The 17,958-nt window shown below is 35.2% G+C and overlaps 1 protein-coding gene across 1 annotated transcript in view; it reads right to left on the bottom strand.

The window, feature by feature from the left end:
- Positions 1-17,958, bottom strand: part of LOC150109564 (protein Obscurin-like) — a 1,271,613-nt gene that overhangs the window by 740,036 nt on the left and 513,619 nt on the right. The window contains exon 41 of the mRNA XM_090402667.1: positions 15,001-15,179. Within this exon, the coding sequence (XP_090258793.1) occupies positions 15,001-15,179 (179 nt within the window). The remainder of the gene's footprint in view (positions 1-15,000; positions 15,180-17,958) is intronic.

Below are 17,958 nucleotides of genomic sequence, written 5' to 3'. Positions count from 1 at the left end.
AGAAAGCATTTGACACTATTGACCAGAAAGTGACATTAGCAGTTCTGGAATCCTATGAAATTGATAAAAAACTAATAGCTATATTAAAAGATGTTTATCAGAATGCAGTTGCAGCAGTTAGAATAGGTGATGATTTGGGGAAATGGTTTAAAACAAGCAGAGGTACTAGACAGGGAGACTCAATATCACCAACATTTTCATTGCACATTTAGAAAGAGCAATGGATAAAATGAAAGAAGATGCCAAAGAAATATCTGTACACAGAATGAGAATTAACAATCAGAGATTTGCAGATGACATTGTTATTATTGAAGAAGACGAAAGAGAACTACAAAAAACACTGAAACTGTTAAATGAGGAAGGGAAGAGATTTGGACTTGTTATGAATCCTGATCTTTATTTCTTTTTTACAGTCCAAGTCATATGTCAGTTTACTTCCCAAATATGTGAATTGTTCTACATTTTCTATGTCAGTCCCATCCACTTGTATCTTTTGTTTCATGTTCTTCTCACCAAATACCATTGTCTTTGTTTTTCATGAGAAGAACATGAAACAAAAGATACAAGTGGATGGAACTGACATAGAAAATGTAGAACAATTCACAAATTTGGGAAGTAAACTGACATATGACTTGGACTGTAAAAAAGAAATAAAGATCAGGATTGCAAAGGGAAGAACAAATCTGAAGGCCATGGATAAAATCTGGAAAGGTAAAGTGATCAATCTGCAAACAAAACTAAGAGTATTGGAAACATGCATTTTCAGCGGTGTACTGTACGGATCTGAAATGTGGGTAATAAATAAGGAATCAAGAAAAAGAATTTTAGCATTTGAAAGAACTTGTTACAAGAAGATTCTAAGAATAGGATGGGTACAGAAAATCACCGGTGAAGAGTTCTATCAGAAGATACAGCCAAAACAGAATCTAATGCAGAAGATTATAAAACGGAAGTTGCAATTATTTGGACACATCTGTAGAATGAGTGCGGACCGGAAGATAAAGACATTTATGTTTAGTATTTTGAATGGTTTAAACAAAAGAGGTAGACCATACAGAGAATGGATAGATGATATAAAAGACTGGTATGGAATGGGTGTACAAAAACTGCGACACTGTGCACTGGACAAAGAAAGGTGGAAGAAGATAGTGAAACAGGCATCAGACATCAACAGGCAGTGAGCCCATGGTTCGTGATGATGATGATGATTCCCCTCTATAAGGCATTGATAAAGTTGCTCATTTATAAAGTTGCTTATTTTCCTCTGCATTTTCTCTGTTCAGAGTATTTTTTTAACTCTTTTTTTCTTCTAAAGTTTCCAAAATTTGTGTAGTTATCCACACGTTATTTGCTCTAGCCTCTAGTAACAAGTATCTTTCTTGCAGCATTTGGATTACTGTGCTCAAGTCTGGTCATCTGGATTCCTTGGAGATGAGGAGGTTGTTGAGAGGGTTCAGAGGAGTGACTAAGTTGGTGAGTGATGAAAAAAATGCTCCCTATATTAATAGATTGAGAGCTTGGATTGCAGAGGTTGGTTGATAGGTGGAGAAGAGGGGATATGATAGAAACATTTAAATTACTAAAAGGTTTTTATAAGATTGATGCAGAGGAAATATTTCAGCTATGAGATAGTGATGGAAGAACAAGAGGTCATCCCTGGAAATAAGGAAAAGTGTGGCTAACAAGGGTGTGAGAACTAGATATTTCACCTGGAGGGTGGTGAATGAGTGGAATGCATTGCCTGACTCAGTTGTGAGTTCTTTGTCTGTAAATGAATTCAAGAAGAGATGTGATAGATACTGTTTTGATAGTTTGGGTCTCCCAGGATGAGTCTACCGACTCCATGAAGATACCCATAATAATAATAATATATGTTTCTTAAAAAAAATTTTTTTTAAATCTAACTAAAAAAAGGCATGTCAGCTTTATCATCTTCTAATCCTAATCTCTTTCTTTAAATCTTCATTAAAGCTTTCCAGCAATCAACCTCTATTGCTGGAAAGAAAATTCTAAAAAATTCTAAAAAAAATTCTGAATAACACAGAATAAGAGTCAATAATTTTAAGTGCCTTTGGACAGAATTGATATGTCAGTGCACAAAAATCTGAATATAATCTGAAGTTTCATAATTTGATGATTATTCAAGCTGCTCTGAGAAAATAAGATCTTCAAAATAAGTTTACTCATCATAAGGGTTTATAACATAATAATGTTACAAATCAATATACTAAACTGGATATAGCTGCTGCTTCTTCTTCTTCTTTCTCATTCATCAGATGATGGGTTTAGTTCCCTACAAACAAATCTTTGCCATCTGGTTCTATCATTGGCCATTTCTATCATTTCTCTGAAGCTCAATAATTGTGATCTTTCCTTCAAAAACTGTAGTCAAGTTCTTTTTGGTCAGTCCCTTGATTATCTTCCTTGATTCCTTTCAAGATGTATTTGGTAATCTACATAGTCTATATAATCAATAATCACTATATTCGGTAGTCTTTGAAAGGACATTCTCTAGAGTTTAATTTGTGACTTGCTCATTTGTTTTGTGTTCTGACCAGTAAGTGTTATTTAGTTTTCTTAAGCATTTCATTTTGAATGCTCTGATTTTCTGTATTTCTTTCTGAATTGAGTGCCCAAGTCTCAGCTCCATACATTGCTATAAGTATAATAATAGCTTTACAGAGTTTTAGTTTGAGGCTTTTTTGAAATGCTGTTATTTTTTTCATATTTTGTTTAATTTATTCATATTAGACCATTCTTTATTAAGTCTGTATTTTACTGTTTCTGTGTTATTGAGGTTATGAGTACTGGATATAGCTTCCTCTTGCTCTACTTGTTCAAGTATATGATTTTCTAAATTTATTGAAATTTTTTACTCATCTCTTCCTTTTTTCATTGCTTTAGTTTTGCTAAAACTTTTCATTACAAAAGTTTTGCACTCTTCATTTAAAATTTTTATTGGTTTTTCCAGTTGTTCTGTAGATTCTGCAAGAATAATAATATTATTTGTATATATTTCTTCAAGTTAGATAATAAATAAATTTTGTAAGGTGGGCAACCCTGAATGAATTTTTCTATTTTGAATTTATCTGTTTTTATTTTGTTAAATTTGACAGTTGCTTTGGAAGCTTTATAATAATTCGCAATAAAGGTTTGTAGTTCTGAATCAACATCTTAAAATCTAATGTCATGATTTTAAGATGTTGGTCATTTTGTTCCTGTCACTGGAATCGAATGCTTGTTTGAAGTTAATAAAATTACAGTATATCGGTAAGTTGTATGCCAAATACTTTTCAACCAGACTATTAATTGTAAAAATATGGTCTATAATAGACCTTCCAGGTTAGAAGCCTGCTTGATCTTCTCCTATTGTCTCCTTCATTAAAGTTTGGATTCTATAGGAATAATGTGTGTGAAGATCTTGAAGCTATGATTTAGCAATGTTATGGATCTATAATTTTCACAACTTTATTTATCTCCCTTTTTTGAAAATTGGTATTATTATGCCTGTCTTCCAGTCATCTAGAATTTCAACAGTATATAGTATTTGGTTAAAAAGTTCAAGCATTGATGACCACTATGCCACCATATTTCCACGGTTCGGTAGGAAGTTCATGATAACCAGGTGACCTAGATAAAATCATTTGGTTTATTGTATTCAAAATTTCTTCTTTTATCATGAATGGTGCTTTTTCTCTGTCTGTCTCTTTATTTATTATGTTTTTTCCAATCTTCTTTTCCTAGATAAAGTATATAGTAATCTTCTTTCTAAATTTTTTAAAACTCTTGAATTGTTTTCAGTTTCAGTATTGTTTTTATCTTCATTTTTAGTGATCTGTTTTGGAGTGTTTTTGTTAATTCTTTTATAATTTTATATACAGTCTTGCTATCATTCTTTTCATTGGCTTCTCCATACATTTTTTTCTTTTTCTACTAACCAAGCATTTTTAATAGATCTGCGCATTCTATCTATTTTGTTTTCACTCTTTTATAAGGTTGCTTATTTTCCTCTGTATTTTCTCTTTTCCAAAATGTCTGTAGTTATCCACTCGTTATTTGCTCTAGCATCTAGTAACAAATATCTTTCTTGCAGCATTTACAATAACTGCTCTGCCATGTATTTTTTTACACTGTCACAGGTTATTTTTTTAACTCTGCTTCTATTATATTTCTGTAGTTTTGCACAGTTTTAACTTTCAGTTTATTATGATAATAATGTTGCTTAGAGTCTTTAGTTTATTATTATTAAATTTTAACTTAATCTTTGCAGCTAGTAATTCATGATCAAAATCTGCTTTCTTTAGTGTTCTTACATTTTGATTGAGGATTTCCAGTTATTTTTTGTCAGAATGTAATCAATACAATTTTTAATCATACCATCTGAAGATGCCCATGGGTATTTGTATGATGGTCTATGGAACAGATTGTTATGTTTATAGAATTCCAGCAGTCTTTCACCTCTTTTGTTTATCTTGTCCACTCCAAATTTGCCTATCAAATCTTTCATTTCTGGCATAAATCTCCCTTGGTGTTGAAGTCTCTCATTACTATTAGGATATCCTTTTTTGTATATTTTGTCAATAAGGTCCTGTAGGACCTTATTGACAAAACAAAGATGAAGAAATAGATACTTGCTGGTAGAAAGTATCTAATTCTTCATATGACTGATCTACATCATAAATTTGGATAATTTTGAAAAACAAAATCCTTTTTCCTTTTGAAAGTTTATAATAAATTTAGTTTAATCCTTTATCCAAGTGTGAGCAAACAAAGTTTGCGCCTGAAAGTATCTTCAGGACTGGGGTAAGGTGGTACAACACCAGGACACTCCTTGCAAAGGTGGAGCAAGCTACCAACACTCCTATCTCAGCATCTCCCTTAATGCAAAACACATCTCCTTGCAGATATGTCTAATGTTATGCATTAAGGGAAGGGTCACAACCCAGACTAGTTTCGACCTTTATTAAGGTCTCTTCAGTGGGAGCCAGGCCCAAGTGGAGATACCAGGCAGAAGCATTAGCAGGTCATCTCCACCTACAGGAGTTGCCAAATGGTGTGCCACCCTTTTTTCCTTTTAATCTAATTATTATAATTCTTGGACCATGTGGTTCTAAGGTTAAAATGGAGTTCTTTAAGCAATTGCTGATTAATATCACAACTCCCTCTTTGTGGATGTTATCTTCTCTTCTCTTCCTTAGTAAAATAGTCTCCCATTCTTCAAATTTACCACCTTCTCCTGACCAGCATGCTTTGGCAATACCTATTATATCCCACTTAATCCTCTCTAGCTCTTTCTCCATCAATTTGGTTTTTCCTGGTTTAAGAAGTGTCCTTATATTCAACATTAGGAGGTGGATTACATTTTGAGCTGACCACATAGCATATTTCTCAACTGTTTCCTTGATCTGAAAACAGTTGTATCAGCTGCTCCACATGCAGTAGCATTATCTTGGTTCCATAATGATTCTCTATTCATAAGAGGTTTTGGCAACCTTGCTGCCACTCGGCTGCATTTGTTCTTCTAGCTTTAGCTGGGTATGGTGGGAGAGAAGGCAGACTTCCACTGCATGAGAAGAACAGTGTAAGACAGGAAAGGTTCACCCCTAGTCTTTGAATACTCACAGGGAGGAAGGTGTAAGAATAAAAGAAAGAAAGAAGGATAGGGACCAATCTATAGATAATATAATAGATTTATATTATGTGAAGTAAGGCATGGTCCAGCATCAGATACCATAGGTTTTCCACTCCCGTACTCACTAAAGTGAACCATTGGATAGACACTTAAACAGGTGTCCAAGGAACCCTTGGACAGCTGTTTAAGTACAGATTTAGCAAATTAGGTTAACAGAATTAACTTTGTTTACTAGAAAATAACTGTAGGTAATTATTAGGACAAACAAGATTAGAAGAATTACAATTGGAAGCAAAAAAGATAAAATGAGACATCACTGGATTGAGTGAAACTCAGAGACATGGTGAAAATAGTATCAATCTAAAGAATAGACATCTACTCTATAGTTATGGTGACAATCCAAGATCCCAAGGAAGAACTGGCATACTAATTAACCACTCCATAAAAGATCAAATACATGAAATAAAATAAGTCAGAAATGGGATTGCAGAACTCTACCTTAAAATAAATAGACGTCATAAATTAAGAATTATATAAGATTATGCAACGACCTCAGACCACACAGAGGAAGATATAGATGCAATTTATGAAACACTAGACCAACTAGTACACAGCAATGATATAGTCTATACAATTTCTTGGGAGACTTCAATGGTAAAGTAACGGAGAGGTGTTTAATGAAACAGATGATATTTTAATCAACAGAAAATATATTGTCCAAGACACAGACACAAACTATTTTAATACTTAATAGAAGTTCAGTATGCAAAGTTCAGCATGCATAATGGAAAGACACCAGGTGAAGATCAGTTACCAAGAAAAGTTCTGGAAGCAGGTGGTGAACCAGTCATGACTATGTTAAATAAAATTTATACATCATGCCCAAGACAGAAACGAATACCAAAGAGTTGGATTAATGCAATCCTTATTATAGTTTTGAAAAAGAGAGACAGAGAAGATATTGAAAATCCACATAATAGTCTCCTTTCAACAATATACAAAATTTTTACAAAAATCAAACAATGTTTACAAAAATCATTAACAACAGAATACAAAAGAAACTAGATTTTTGGCAACTCCAGAAGAAGCAGGATTCAGAAAAATAATAGCACTATTGATCATATATATATATATATATGTGTGTGATAAGATAAATCATTGAAAAGACAAATGAATACCAAAAACTTTCAGAGGTCTGACATTTATTGATTTTGAAAAGGCATTGATTCAATTTCAACATTAGCTATTTCAGAAGCTCTTAAAAATCAGTGAATTGAAAAAACTTACATTGATATACTTAGTCATATATATAAAAATTCAACTGCAGCTATAAAATCAGGAAGAAATATGAAATTTCCTATAAAAAAAGGGAGTTAGACAGGGAGATACCATTTCACCTAAATCATTTACAGCAATCCTAGGAGAAATTGTTAAAAATCTGAATTGGAAAAATAGAGGAATTATAGTAAATGGGAAAGAAATATATTTTATTATTATTATTATGTGACACCTCCAAGGAGTCCAAAGACTCATCAAGGGAGGGCACCTACTCTACAAATCTCCATCTCCACTACTCAATCCATCAACCACAGCAAATGGAATCATCCACACTAACTTCCCAGCACCACTGCAGTATTTTCACAGACAATCACAAACATCCATGGTTTTGTGAAGGGTAGATCATGCCTCAGTAACTTGCTCACGTTTTATAACACAGTGACGGCTGAACTGGATAAGGGTAATGGATTTACAGTGATTCTACTGGATCTTGCCAAGGCCCTTTGACAGGATACCACATGGAACCCTAATCAGTAAACTGGAGCAGATGGGGATGGATATAGGGTTGGTGAGATGGATAGGAGGGTGGTTGATGGAGAGATACCATAGAGTGGTTTATTCAGGAGTTGAGTCCAAAAGATGGCTTGTGACTAGTGGTGTGCAGCAGGGCTCTGTTCTTGGACCACTACTTTTCAATTTGTTCATCAATGATATAGGAAAGGATCTGAGAGGAAGTGTTCACTTGTTTGCTGATGATGCAAAGTTGGGTAGAGCAATAGTGAGTGCACAGGATGTCAAAATGTTACAGGATGATTTGGATAGTTTGGAGGACTGGGCTAGGAAAAATGGATGTCAATTTAATGTGGCAAAGTGTAAGGTTATGCATTTTGGGGTGAAAAGAATAGCAGCAGTATATCACAATGGTGGAACCGTACTCCAGGAGATTGATGAGGCCAGGGATTTGGGAGTGTTGGTGGATAGGGAATTGAAGTTTAGGGGGCACATTGCAAAAGTGGCTAAATCAGCTCATCAAATCACTTGGCTTCTGAAAAATACTTTAACATGCAGACAAACAAGTTATTGTTCCTTTGTATCGAGCCTTGATAAGACCCCATCTGGAGCCCAGTTATGGATGCCAGGGTTTCTTCGTGATGGGGAGGAAGTGGAGAGGATCCAGAGAGAGGACCAAGATGATAGCAGGTCTGTGGAATGAACCTTATGAGAATAGGTTGAAGATTTGTAGGTTGCAAAAATTGGTCGATAGGTGGAAAAGGGGTGATATGATTGAGACATTCAAATTACTGAAGGGTTTCTATAAGATTAATCCAGAAGATATTTTTGAAAATAGGACTGGTGGTGGGAGGACTAGGGACCATGCATGGAAGCTGGGCAAGAATGTGGTTAACAAGGGTGTTAGAGCTAGGTTTTTTACTTGGAGAGTGGTGAATGAGTGGAATAAGCAGCCAGAGTCTGTTGTGGGTGCTACGACCGTGAATGAGTTCACGGCAAGGTGTGATAGATACTGTGTGAATGTCGAATAGTTGTTCTTGACATGATGTTTGGGCCTCCCTTGATGAGTCTGTCGACTCTTTGGAGTTGTCCGGAATAATAATAATAATACATGCCCATGGCAGGATTCAAACCCGCAGCCTTTTGACTGGAGAGTGGGTACACTAACCACTCAGCTAACCAGGCTGGCAATATAATCTATGATTTATTATTATTATTATTATTATTGTGTGACACCTCCAGCGAGTCCAAAGACTCATCGAGGGAGAGTGTGCCAACAGCATAGAATGATTGATCCCCCTTCCAACTGGTAACAGCACTCAAACTTGATTATTAATTAACTTAAGGAATTCACAATGTACACTAGAATATAAATTAAATAAGCTTTAATATATATTTCCAATATTTCGGCAACGTCACATTGCCATCTTCAAAGGAACTTAAAATAAAGACACATGCATGCAGGTACTACACACAGTAAATGAGGAATGAAGCGAGGAAGCTATTGTTTCTCCTAAAAGTCCTGATGGTGCTCCCTAGCAGTCTATGTAGGTATTCTTGGCCGTTGGGCTGAAGGTCTCCTGATGCAAGTCTATCAAATTTTCTATAAATTTGTTGAGGTTTGGCATGTTTATTAAAGCTGAGGCTGATTCCATGAAAAGTCTTTCAAATTTGAACTTTGCTACAGTGTATTATTGTGGCTTTCTTCCACCGTATTCTGTGGCATGTATCCAGAGCGTGGTCTGCAAAACCAGAGCGGCTATACTGGTGAATCAGATGTAGTCCTTGTGTTCTGAAATTCTGATATTCGCTGTCTTGCCTGTTTGGCCAAAGTAGAACAGCTTACACCTGCAAGGGACCTGGTATACATCAGGTGGTCTTTAGTGGAGTGGATAAGGGATGCCAATTTTCTATATGGCATGTAACAAGAGGTCAAGTCATGTTTTTTTAAGATTTTGGTAATTTTTTCCAAGGTGCCTCAGATGTAGGGAATGGTGATGGATTTGGAGTAATCCTTGTTGTGAAGGGTGGGAGGGTTGTGGTTTACTGGTTTCAATATTTTTTGATTTTTTTTTTTTTTGGGGGGGGGGGTGAGAAAGTGATTTAGTTCAATGGTTAGAACATTGTCATTTGAACAGATTAGTTTAGCCCTGTTGTATAGTATCTTAATAACTCCATATTGTTGTGAGGGGGGGGGGGATTATTGGTGAATGTATCTGCCTGTATGGGTGGGCTTTCTATAAACAGAGAAAACCAAGGTTCCATTAGGCTGGCGGGTGACTAGTATGTCTAGGAAAGGGAGGCTGTTGTTTTTCTCTTTTTCCAGGATGAACTTGATTCTGGGGTGTTGGTTGTTTAAGTGTGTTAAGAGGGAGAGGAGTGTATCAGAGCCATGTGGCCAAATAGCGAACACATCATCAACGTAGCGAAGCCATATGGTTGGTTTTTGTGGGGCAGAGTTTAAAGCTTTCTCTTCAAAAGTCTCCATAAAGAAGTTTCCAAGGGTGGAGAGAGTGGTGAACCCATGGCTGTTCCCTCTATTTGTTTGTAGAATTTTCCCTGCCAAACGAAATAGCCTGAGTTCATTGTGAACTGAAATAGGGCTGAGATATCGGGAGGAAATTTAGCTTGGATTAGCTAAATTTCTAAAGACTCATCACGGGAGGACACCTACAACTGTCTCAACCACTACACTGAACCTCTACTATGAATCGTCTCCATCAACATCATCTACCGCCCACCTCCACCACCACCACAACTGGTATTCTATGTCTGTAAATTGAGTGTGTTCTGAAGGGACAATTTTTCTGTATGCGGGATGAAAATCCTGAGTTTCCAGGAGAAAAAACCCTGCTACCTCTGCATGAGATCGGCTAACTCACCTTCGATTGAAAATCGTCCAGGTAAAGATTTCTCCCGTTGTGACGAGAATTGAACTTAGGCCTATTCCAATCGAAGGGTGCAATGTACTGTCATTCTTACAATTGTGCTACGGAGGCGCTTAAAAACTTTCCATTGAGCCGGAGTCGAACCAGTGACCTATGGATAACCATAATAATCCTCTACAGTCCACCGAAGGCCACAATTATGTCAGTATTTTGGAGTGTAAGGTTTTCTATGCTGGCTTTGAAGTGGGCTGAGTTTTTTATGTGTGATGGTATGTTGGCAGTATAGTGTGTGAGCACTTTGGCTAACTTAGATAATTTGTATGTGGGGGGAATCCATGCCATCCACTATGGGACGTAATGGCACATTATCTTTATGTATTTTTGGGAGTCAATATAAACAGGGTGGGGGGGGGCGGTTATAGAGTTAAACAGTTTTAATTTGTTAATAACTTCTACAGGCCAAGAAGTGACCTTCTTGAGGAGCCTATGGAGTTTTCTCATTTGTGTTTGGTGGGATTGTATTCAATGGAGAGGTAAGTAGCCCGATCTAATAATAGAGCATTAAGCTTATCTGTGTAGTCTGTATGGTTGAGTACTGTTAGATCCTGAATGGACGAAATTTTAAGAAACTATTCATTCATAATCTAACATAAGAATTTGGCTAACTCAGATAATACCTAGTTAACAGCACACAGTTCTGAATCTTTGTTGTATAGGAAGTTTTGTAATAACATGTAAATCGCATTAGAAAAATCTGGTAGTTGAAAACTAAACTGAAGGATTATCGGATTAATGAATTTGTAATAAGGAAAAAGTAGTATAATCTTGTCCCATTAAGCTGTCTTAAACTCAGTAAGTCGCCAAAGAAGTTAAGAGTACCAGTGCAAAGGTTGAGTTAAATACGCACGTATCGGCCATAATGCCGCAATCCATAACGTACAAGGAAGATGACACAAGTGCGATTCCCTAGAATACAGCACCTAACGGCAGCTAGGACTTTGAGGATCATCTTGAGGGCATGAAAACAAAGGCACGTGTGGAAAAGAAGGGATGAAATTAAGGCAATGCGCGCGATAATGCAAGGCTTTTTTCCTGTTGTTCCTGATTTCACCTCGAGGATTCCTAACTAGCGGACGTAGAAGGGATGAGCGAGAGGGTCCCATGATGCCAGATAGCTGACAGGCACACTGAGTATGCTGAATAAGATTCCATGATGAGCAGCATGCGAATCGTAGGCTTATGCAGAAATTGTGCCAGTCGCCAGATGTCCCATTCAAGTAGGAGCAGAGACAACACTGTAGCGAGGCAGTGAGATGTTTGAGTCCAGAAGAATGTAAAACGGACGACGTAGTCATAAGCCTAATGCAGAAGCAACCGATCGAAGGAGGACCCGAATAACACGTGGCCGTTAACAGACCTTCGGAAAAAGATTGGGTAAAGTAAAGACCTTTACTATATGTTTGAATGAGACAGAATTTAATGTTAAATTATAGTAAGTGGGCAATTCATAGTGGACTGTAATAAGAATTTGTGATTTGAGATAGAGTATTTCTGCTGAACAAAGGAATGTCAGGAGTGAAATTTTAGCTGCATGTGACTGAGATTATATGTGAATTTGTAATTTTGTAGATGATCTATACCAGAATAGTAACGAGTTGTGAATGTCTTTAAATGTAGCATGCAATAAGAGTTTGATTTAGAATAACATAGTTAGCTAGTTTTAATGTTTTATAGTTTGTGTGTGATTAGCATTTTGATCTTTGAGTGTTTTGTTAATTTAGCATTGAGTAACTAACTTAGCAAGAGATTTTGAAAAGCTTAGTATCCTATTCCAATACAAGCTTAGTATCCTAGTTGTAAAGTGTGATTTGTTCCAATAAACATGTTTTGTTGTATATGCCTGACTAATGCCTGATTTCGAGAATTCAAATTACCACTTGCAAAAATTTAGAACCACAGTGGGAGGGAACTTAATGAAAGTATTCTGAGTAATAGATTATTGGCCATGATTGCAATTAGTACCAGTATCTATTTAGTGTATATTAGAATGAATGCCAATTAACCTAGGAATATTCCTTGAATTTGAATAAGCTCATATTATAGGACTCTGGCTGGCGCAGCAATAAAAAATAAATTTGCCAGTGTCCAAAAAGGAATCATTCCTAGGTAGGGTCGAGTTAGGTACACATAAAGAAGTATATAAAAGAGGAGTTTGTAAGACAAAAATAAAATAAGTTAAGCGTTGAGATAAGATTAGATATTAGAAATAAAGATAAAGAACCATAAAGATAAAATATATAACAATGAACAAATAAATGGCTTATATAACAATACTACAGTGGCGTTTCCCTTATCCACTTTGGTGATTCTATTTCTTTGTTTTTCTTCATTTCCTGCAGAGCTTTATATTCACTATTGGATATGTTGGTTTTTGATGGTCTTGCTTTGGTGAGAACACAAGCTACATCCAGTCTAACATTGTTAGTGATGTGGTTTGGAAGGTGGCAGATCCTGCCAAAATATTGGAAATATAAAGTTTATTTAATTTATATTCTAGTGTACGTTGTGAATTCCTTAAGTTAATTAATAATCACGTATAATCAATGTATAAGCCTTTCTACAAGAAGCACTCAAACTTGCTTAACTTTTTCCATGTGCCATTAGTAGCAGAGGCTCTACTAATCAACCAACCTTTGCTGATGACATTTTTCTTTTAGGAAACTCTGCAGAAGAACTTCAACAAATGATCAGTAAATTGAATGCAGAAAGTAAAAAAGAAAAAATTAAATAAATTATATAAATGAATATAATTAAATATACCTGGAAACTGATATAGTAACCTCCTATTTTTACTTAAGACAAAAGATGATCAATGTAGAGGGAGGCTGTGAAGAAAAAATTATGCATAGAATTCAACTTGGTTGGATAGCCTTTGGAAAGCATCATAAAGCATTCAAACATTCCAATCCTTAAAAGAAGTATTGAAGAGAAATGTGGATTATGACAAAAAAAAATGACCAATAAGTTGAGGATTACCCAGAGGAAAATGGAAGGATCACCATTATCATATTACCATATTACCAAATGGAATATAATACTTAGATCAGAACTCAGAGTAGGGTGAGAGACATTATAACAGCCATTAAAAGATCCATATGGCAATGGGCAGTCATATTACAAGATGTAACACTCAAAAATGGACAAAGTTGATATTTGAATGATATCCCAGAGATGGAAAAAGAGTTATAGGAAGACCAAAGGGATGATGGTAAGGATGAGATTAAAGAGATGGCTGTAATTCAATGACATGGAAAAGCTCAGGACAGAAATGAATGAAGAACTTCGAGAGTGGCCTTTACCCAGCAGTCATGATGATGACTAGCAAGTACTCAGACAGTGTAAGACAGCGTAAAATAGTTGTGTTAACTGAGGTAAATAAACTGGCAAAAGACACTGTTTAAATGTCAATTTGAATTTCTCAAAATAAAATGGAAATAATGGAAAGCAAGTGAAGACCTCTAATTGAAACAATTGAGAAACATCAAAAAGTCAACTAAATTGATTGGGACATCAAGATGAGAATTGTGCACAAATATTTAACAAATGGCGCATAAAAAAAGCAATTTGACTCATTAACTCCATGAGTCATTGCTATATGGATGTGTCTTACTTTTTTCTCTATTCATACTTGAATAGACTATGCCATATCTATATCTATATATATATAAATATATATATATATCATTCATAATTCATTCAATTATGTATCTCACACACACACACACACACAAACACACACACAGATGTTAAAAGTGTTAAATGACTAAATACTGAGATTAACATAAAAGGTTTTAACCACACAACTAGTTTCGTCTTATATAGACTTCTTCAGGTGCTAAAAAACATAAGAATTCAGTAAGAAACTGAATCTGAACAGTATTAAAAAACGCAGCAAAAAACGCTATAGAGGCTAAAGCCTAAATAAGTTTAAAAAGAAGAACAATCTCCAACTGTATTATTAGGCACATGCGTGTGTCCACAATCTCGCACACACCAATACTGAATGGCAGAGTCATTCAATATTGGCATTCCCAAAAGAATACAGCCTCCCTCCAGCTGTTCAAGAAAAAATAAATTTGATAAGTTTATCCTTTCTTCTTAGCCATTTTACAAGGTGCAAAAATTTGCAGAACTGTTGTACCACAAGTTTAACTTCATATATGAAAAGATGATATTAGATAAATATGTCAGTCTAACTGGCTAATTAGTTAACTGTAAAACCAACAGGTTATGGGTTTGCATCCTACCATTAGCATGGATGTTTTGTAAATGTCTTTAATTATATGAACAAAAAATATATAAAAAATAAAAAATTACAAAAAATATTTTAGCTCACCCATGGTGCTAATATGTATTAAAGGTTTACAACCTTTCTGATGGGAGTCACATAAAAGTATTATCACATCTGAATATTAATTGTAAAATAATATACCCAGCTCTTCATATCAGACACAGAAATAGTTCATGCTAATTTTATGAATGAAATTCTGAAATGAAATAGTTTAATTCTAAAAAGAGTGTCAATAAAAACAATTATCAAATTAAATTACTAAGACAGGAAATCTGCAAAGGCACTGTAGGCATTCAGAAATTAGAAACATAAAATTTCAAAGAAGAGAGTAAACTATATACCTTTTACTGTGACATTCCCACTACTAGTTTCAGTGCCACACTCATTGGTAATGGTACAGGAATACTTGCCAACATCTTCTTTACTGGTTTTAGAAATAACTAAAGTGAAAGAATCAGATGCTTCTTCTTTAGACTTGATATGCTTTCCATCTATAGTTAGCTCTGCTCCATCTTTGTTCCTAATACATGATGGGAAGCAAAATGAATGTGAAAATAATTTTTTATTAATTTAATAATTTTAATAATCTTTGTCATTACTTTTAGACACAGAGGTGAGAGCAACATCAATAATTTGAAGGTAGATTGCTTATCACCTTTTATTGGAACTGAATATGGGCTTGCTTCTATGCTGCCAACTGTGTACAGCATGGTACAAATCAGTGTTTCTTAAACTTTTTTGAGATTGCAGAACCATAAATAAAACTATTTCTTTTTTAGAGAACCCATATAAAATTTTCATAAAAGTTATTGGAAAGGATTATGACAATAAACCATTACTGCAAAATATGCTCATACAGAAAACATATATAATAAATATTATTATAAATAATAAAGTAACATAACTGTTCCAGAAATAAGTCAATGTAATAAAAATTAGTATTCATTCCCCCCCCCCCCCATACACTGAAGGTTTAAAAAAATAAAAACTACATCTAATACAAGTTCTAAATTGAACTTGTATTAGATGGTACTACAAGTTTTAGATTTATGTGAAACATAATTTTAAGAAACATTGGTACAGATGATAAAGACTAGTTCTTGAGTACAAGTGGTGGGATTCTATGAAGACCAAGCCTTTTCAGTATCTAGGATTTTCCAAGAATCTCATGATGGAAATTTTCTTGCAGAAGACTGCAGGAGCAATGCAATACAATGCAATGTTATGCAACAGTAAAGAAGGACTCTTGAAGTTCTCCTTCAAGGTACACTGTTGAGTAGCTGCCTCAGTAAAAGGAAATATGATTAAGAAAAGATTCAGAGTGTTGGGTGAGTGGAGAGGATTGTCAGGAATTCTGGTTGGAAGAATGATTTGCTCCAAGGCTATTTTGGTGTAAAGGAATTTGGATCAGAGAAAATCCAGCTTCAAGGATAAGAAGTTAGAGAATTAGAATGATTTTCGGAACTGGAGAAATGGTAGAGACAGTAGTTGAATGATGCATAATAAAGAAAAGAAATTCTTAGGTCACAGAAAGTCAAAAAGGGGAGATTCAAGATTAGGTATACTCTGAAAAGGAATATCAGATTATATAAAAGCACATTCATGATAGAAGGAATCATATAGGATGTCCTTCACTTTACAGTTAAGATGGGCACTGGATGTTGTGGCAAAGATTTAGGGTTTAGCCAACAACAGAAGATTAGGTTTTGATGTCTGAAAGTGATAGTACACATTGTTTTAGATTGCTGCTATCCTATCATAGCCTGTTATGTTAAACCTAGCATAGCACATAATGAAAGCACATTTCCCAGGTGTGAAGATCGGGGATTTTAGTGAAGCTCTTAGTTTGCAGAAGGCAAAGTGAAAGAGGTGATTGTTTTGGTAAGCACAAATAATTTAAAAGGAGAAAAATAGGCAATGAAAGAGGATATGAAAGATTTATTAAAAGAAGTGAAAATGAAGACTAAGAAAGCAAAGATTGTGAGTCTACTGTCTCAGTGTGATAGAACAGAATTCAGAAGGAGGACCATGATTGCTAATAAGTCAATGAGTAGATTGTGAAGGATGATGTGCAGTTTATAGATGTAATGGAGTTCATTTAATGAAAAAAAAAAAATGACTTGTATATGCCATTTGATGGACTGCATGATGGACTGCATGAATGGTTTTGAGAAGATGGTGGGGGGGGAGAAATGCCATGAAACATGTGCCTGGCCACCACTGGGATAAATGAGTATTAGTGCAAGAATGACAGTGAACAGCTGAGTATGATAATGGCATTATGCAAGGGTAACTGTGGGCCCAAGGGGATGTTGAAATGCATGTGCAAAAATACCAGAAGTATCAGAAATCTTTGTTTGTTCACACTTGGATAAAGGATTAAACTAAATTTATTATAGTCTAACCAAGTGCAAAATAAACTTTTAATAAAGGATAGGAGTTTTTGACATTGATCAGATTGACTTGATCTGATCAATGTGGTCAATCTGATACATCATGTTGATGCCAACAAAAAATTATTGGCATCAACATGCCCTGATTGACAGAGAATGATACAGTTATTACAGAGACAGAATGTAAGGGTTATTGTATTTTCAGAGAAATAGAAAGAAGAGGACAAGAGAAGGAATATTGGTGACAATAGCTGAAGATCTTCATACAAAAAAACAGAAGCCAAGGGGTAATTTAAGGTGTCTGAGCGAGATGGTTCATTTCAGGCTGCTTGATGTTAGATAAAGGCTAATAGATCAAATTATTATTATTATTATTATTTTCCTGACACCATAGTCAAAAGACTCATTCAGGAAGTCAACACTAGTGAACATAAAGTCTATCATACCACTTCTTAAAATCATCCACAGTCTACAAGTTCACCACCTTCTCAGGCAATGCTTTCCATGCTCCTAGTAATAAAACTTTATTCATTACCCTTTTACTCACCACCACAACCACCTTTTGCAATGTCCAGGAATGGCCTCTTCCCCTTGTTTCTTTCCCTCATCTACCATATGAAAAATCTCCTCAGTGTTAATATGATAATAACCCTTCAACATCTTAAATGTCTCGATCATACCCCCCTTTTTGAAGATGGTATATATATATTTATATCTACCCCATATATATAAAATGATAAGCCTTTTTATGTAACGTTTTTGTGTCATATTTTTTGTGTCAACGTTTTGAAACTCAGGGGTACCCCGAGTGTCGAGTCTTCAAAATTCGAGTCTACTCTTCAAAACTGGCTTACCAGTCCAGAAATCGGGGGGTTGGATGCCACAGGTGCCAGGGGAGCAGAATCT

Source organism: Typopeltis vanoorti, chromosome 2 (genome assembly GCF_054136105.1).
Source record: "Typopeltis vanoorti isolate ZY-2024b chromosome 2, IOZ_Tvanoo_1.0, whole genome shotgun sequence".
Classification (NCBI taxonomy): Eukaryota; Metazoa; Arthropoda; class Arachnida; order Uropygi; family Thelyphonidae; genus Typopeltis; species Typopeltis vanoorti.
The sequence above is the reverse complement of the archived record's forward strand: the minus strand, read 5'-3'. Positions and strand labels throughout refer to the sequence as shown.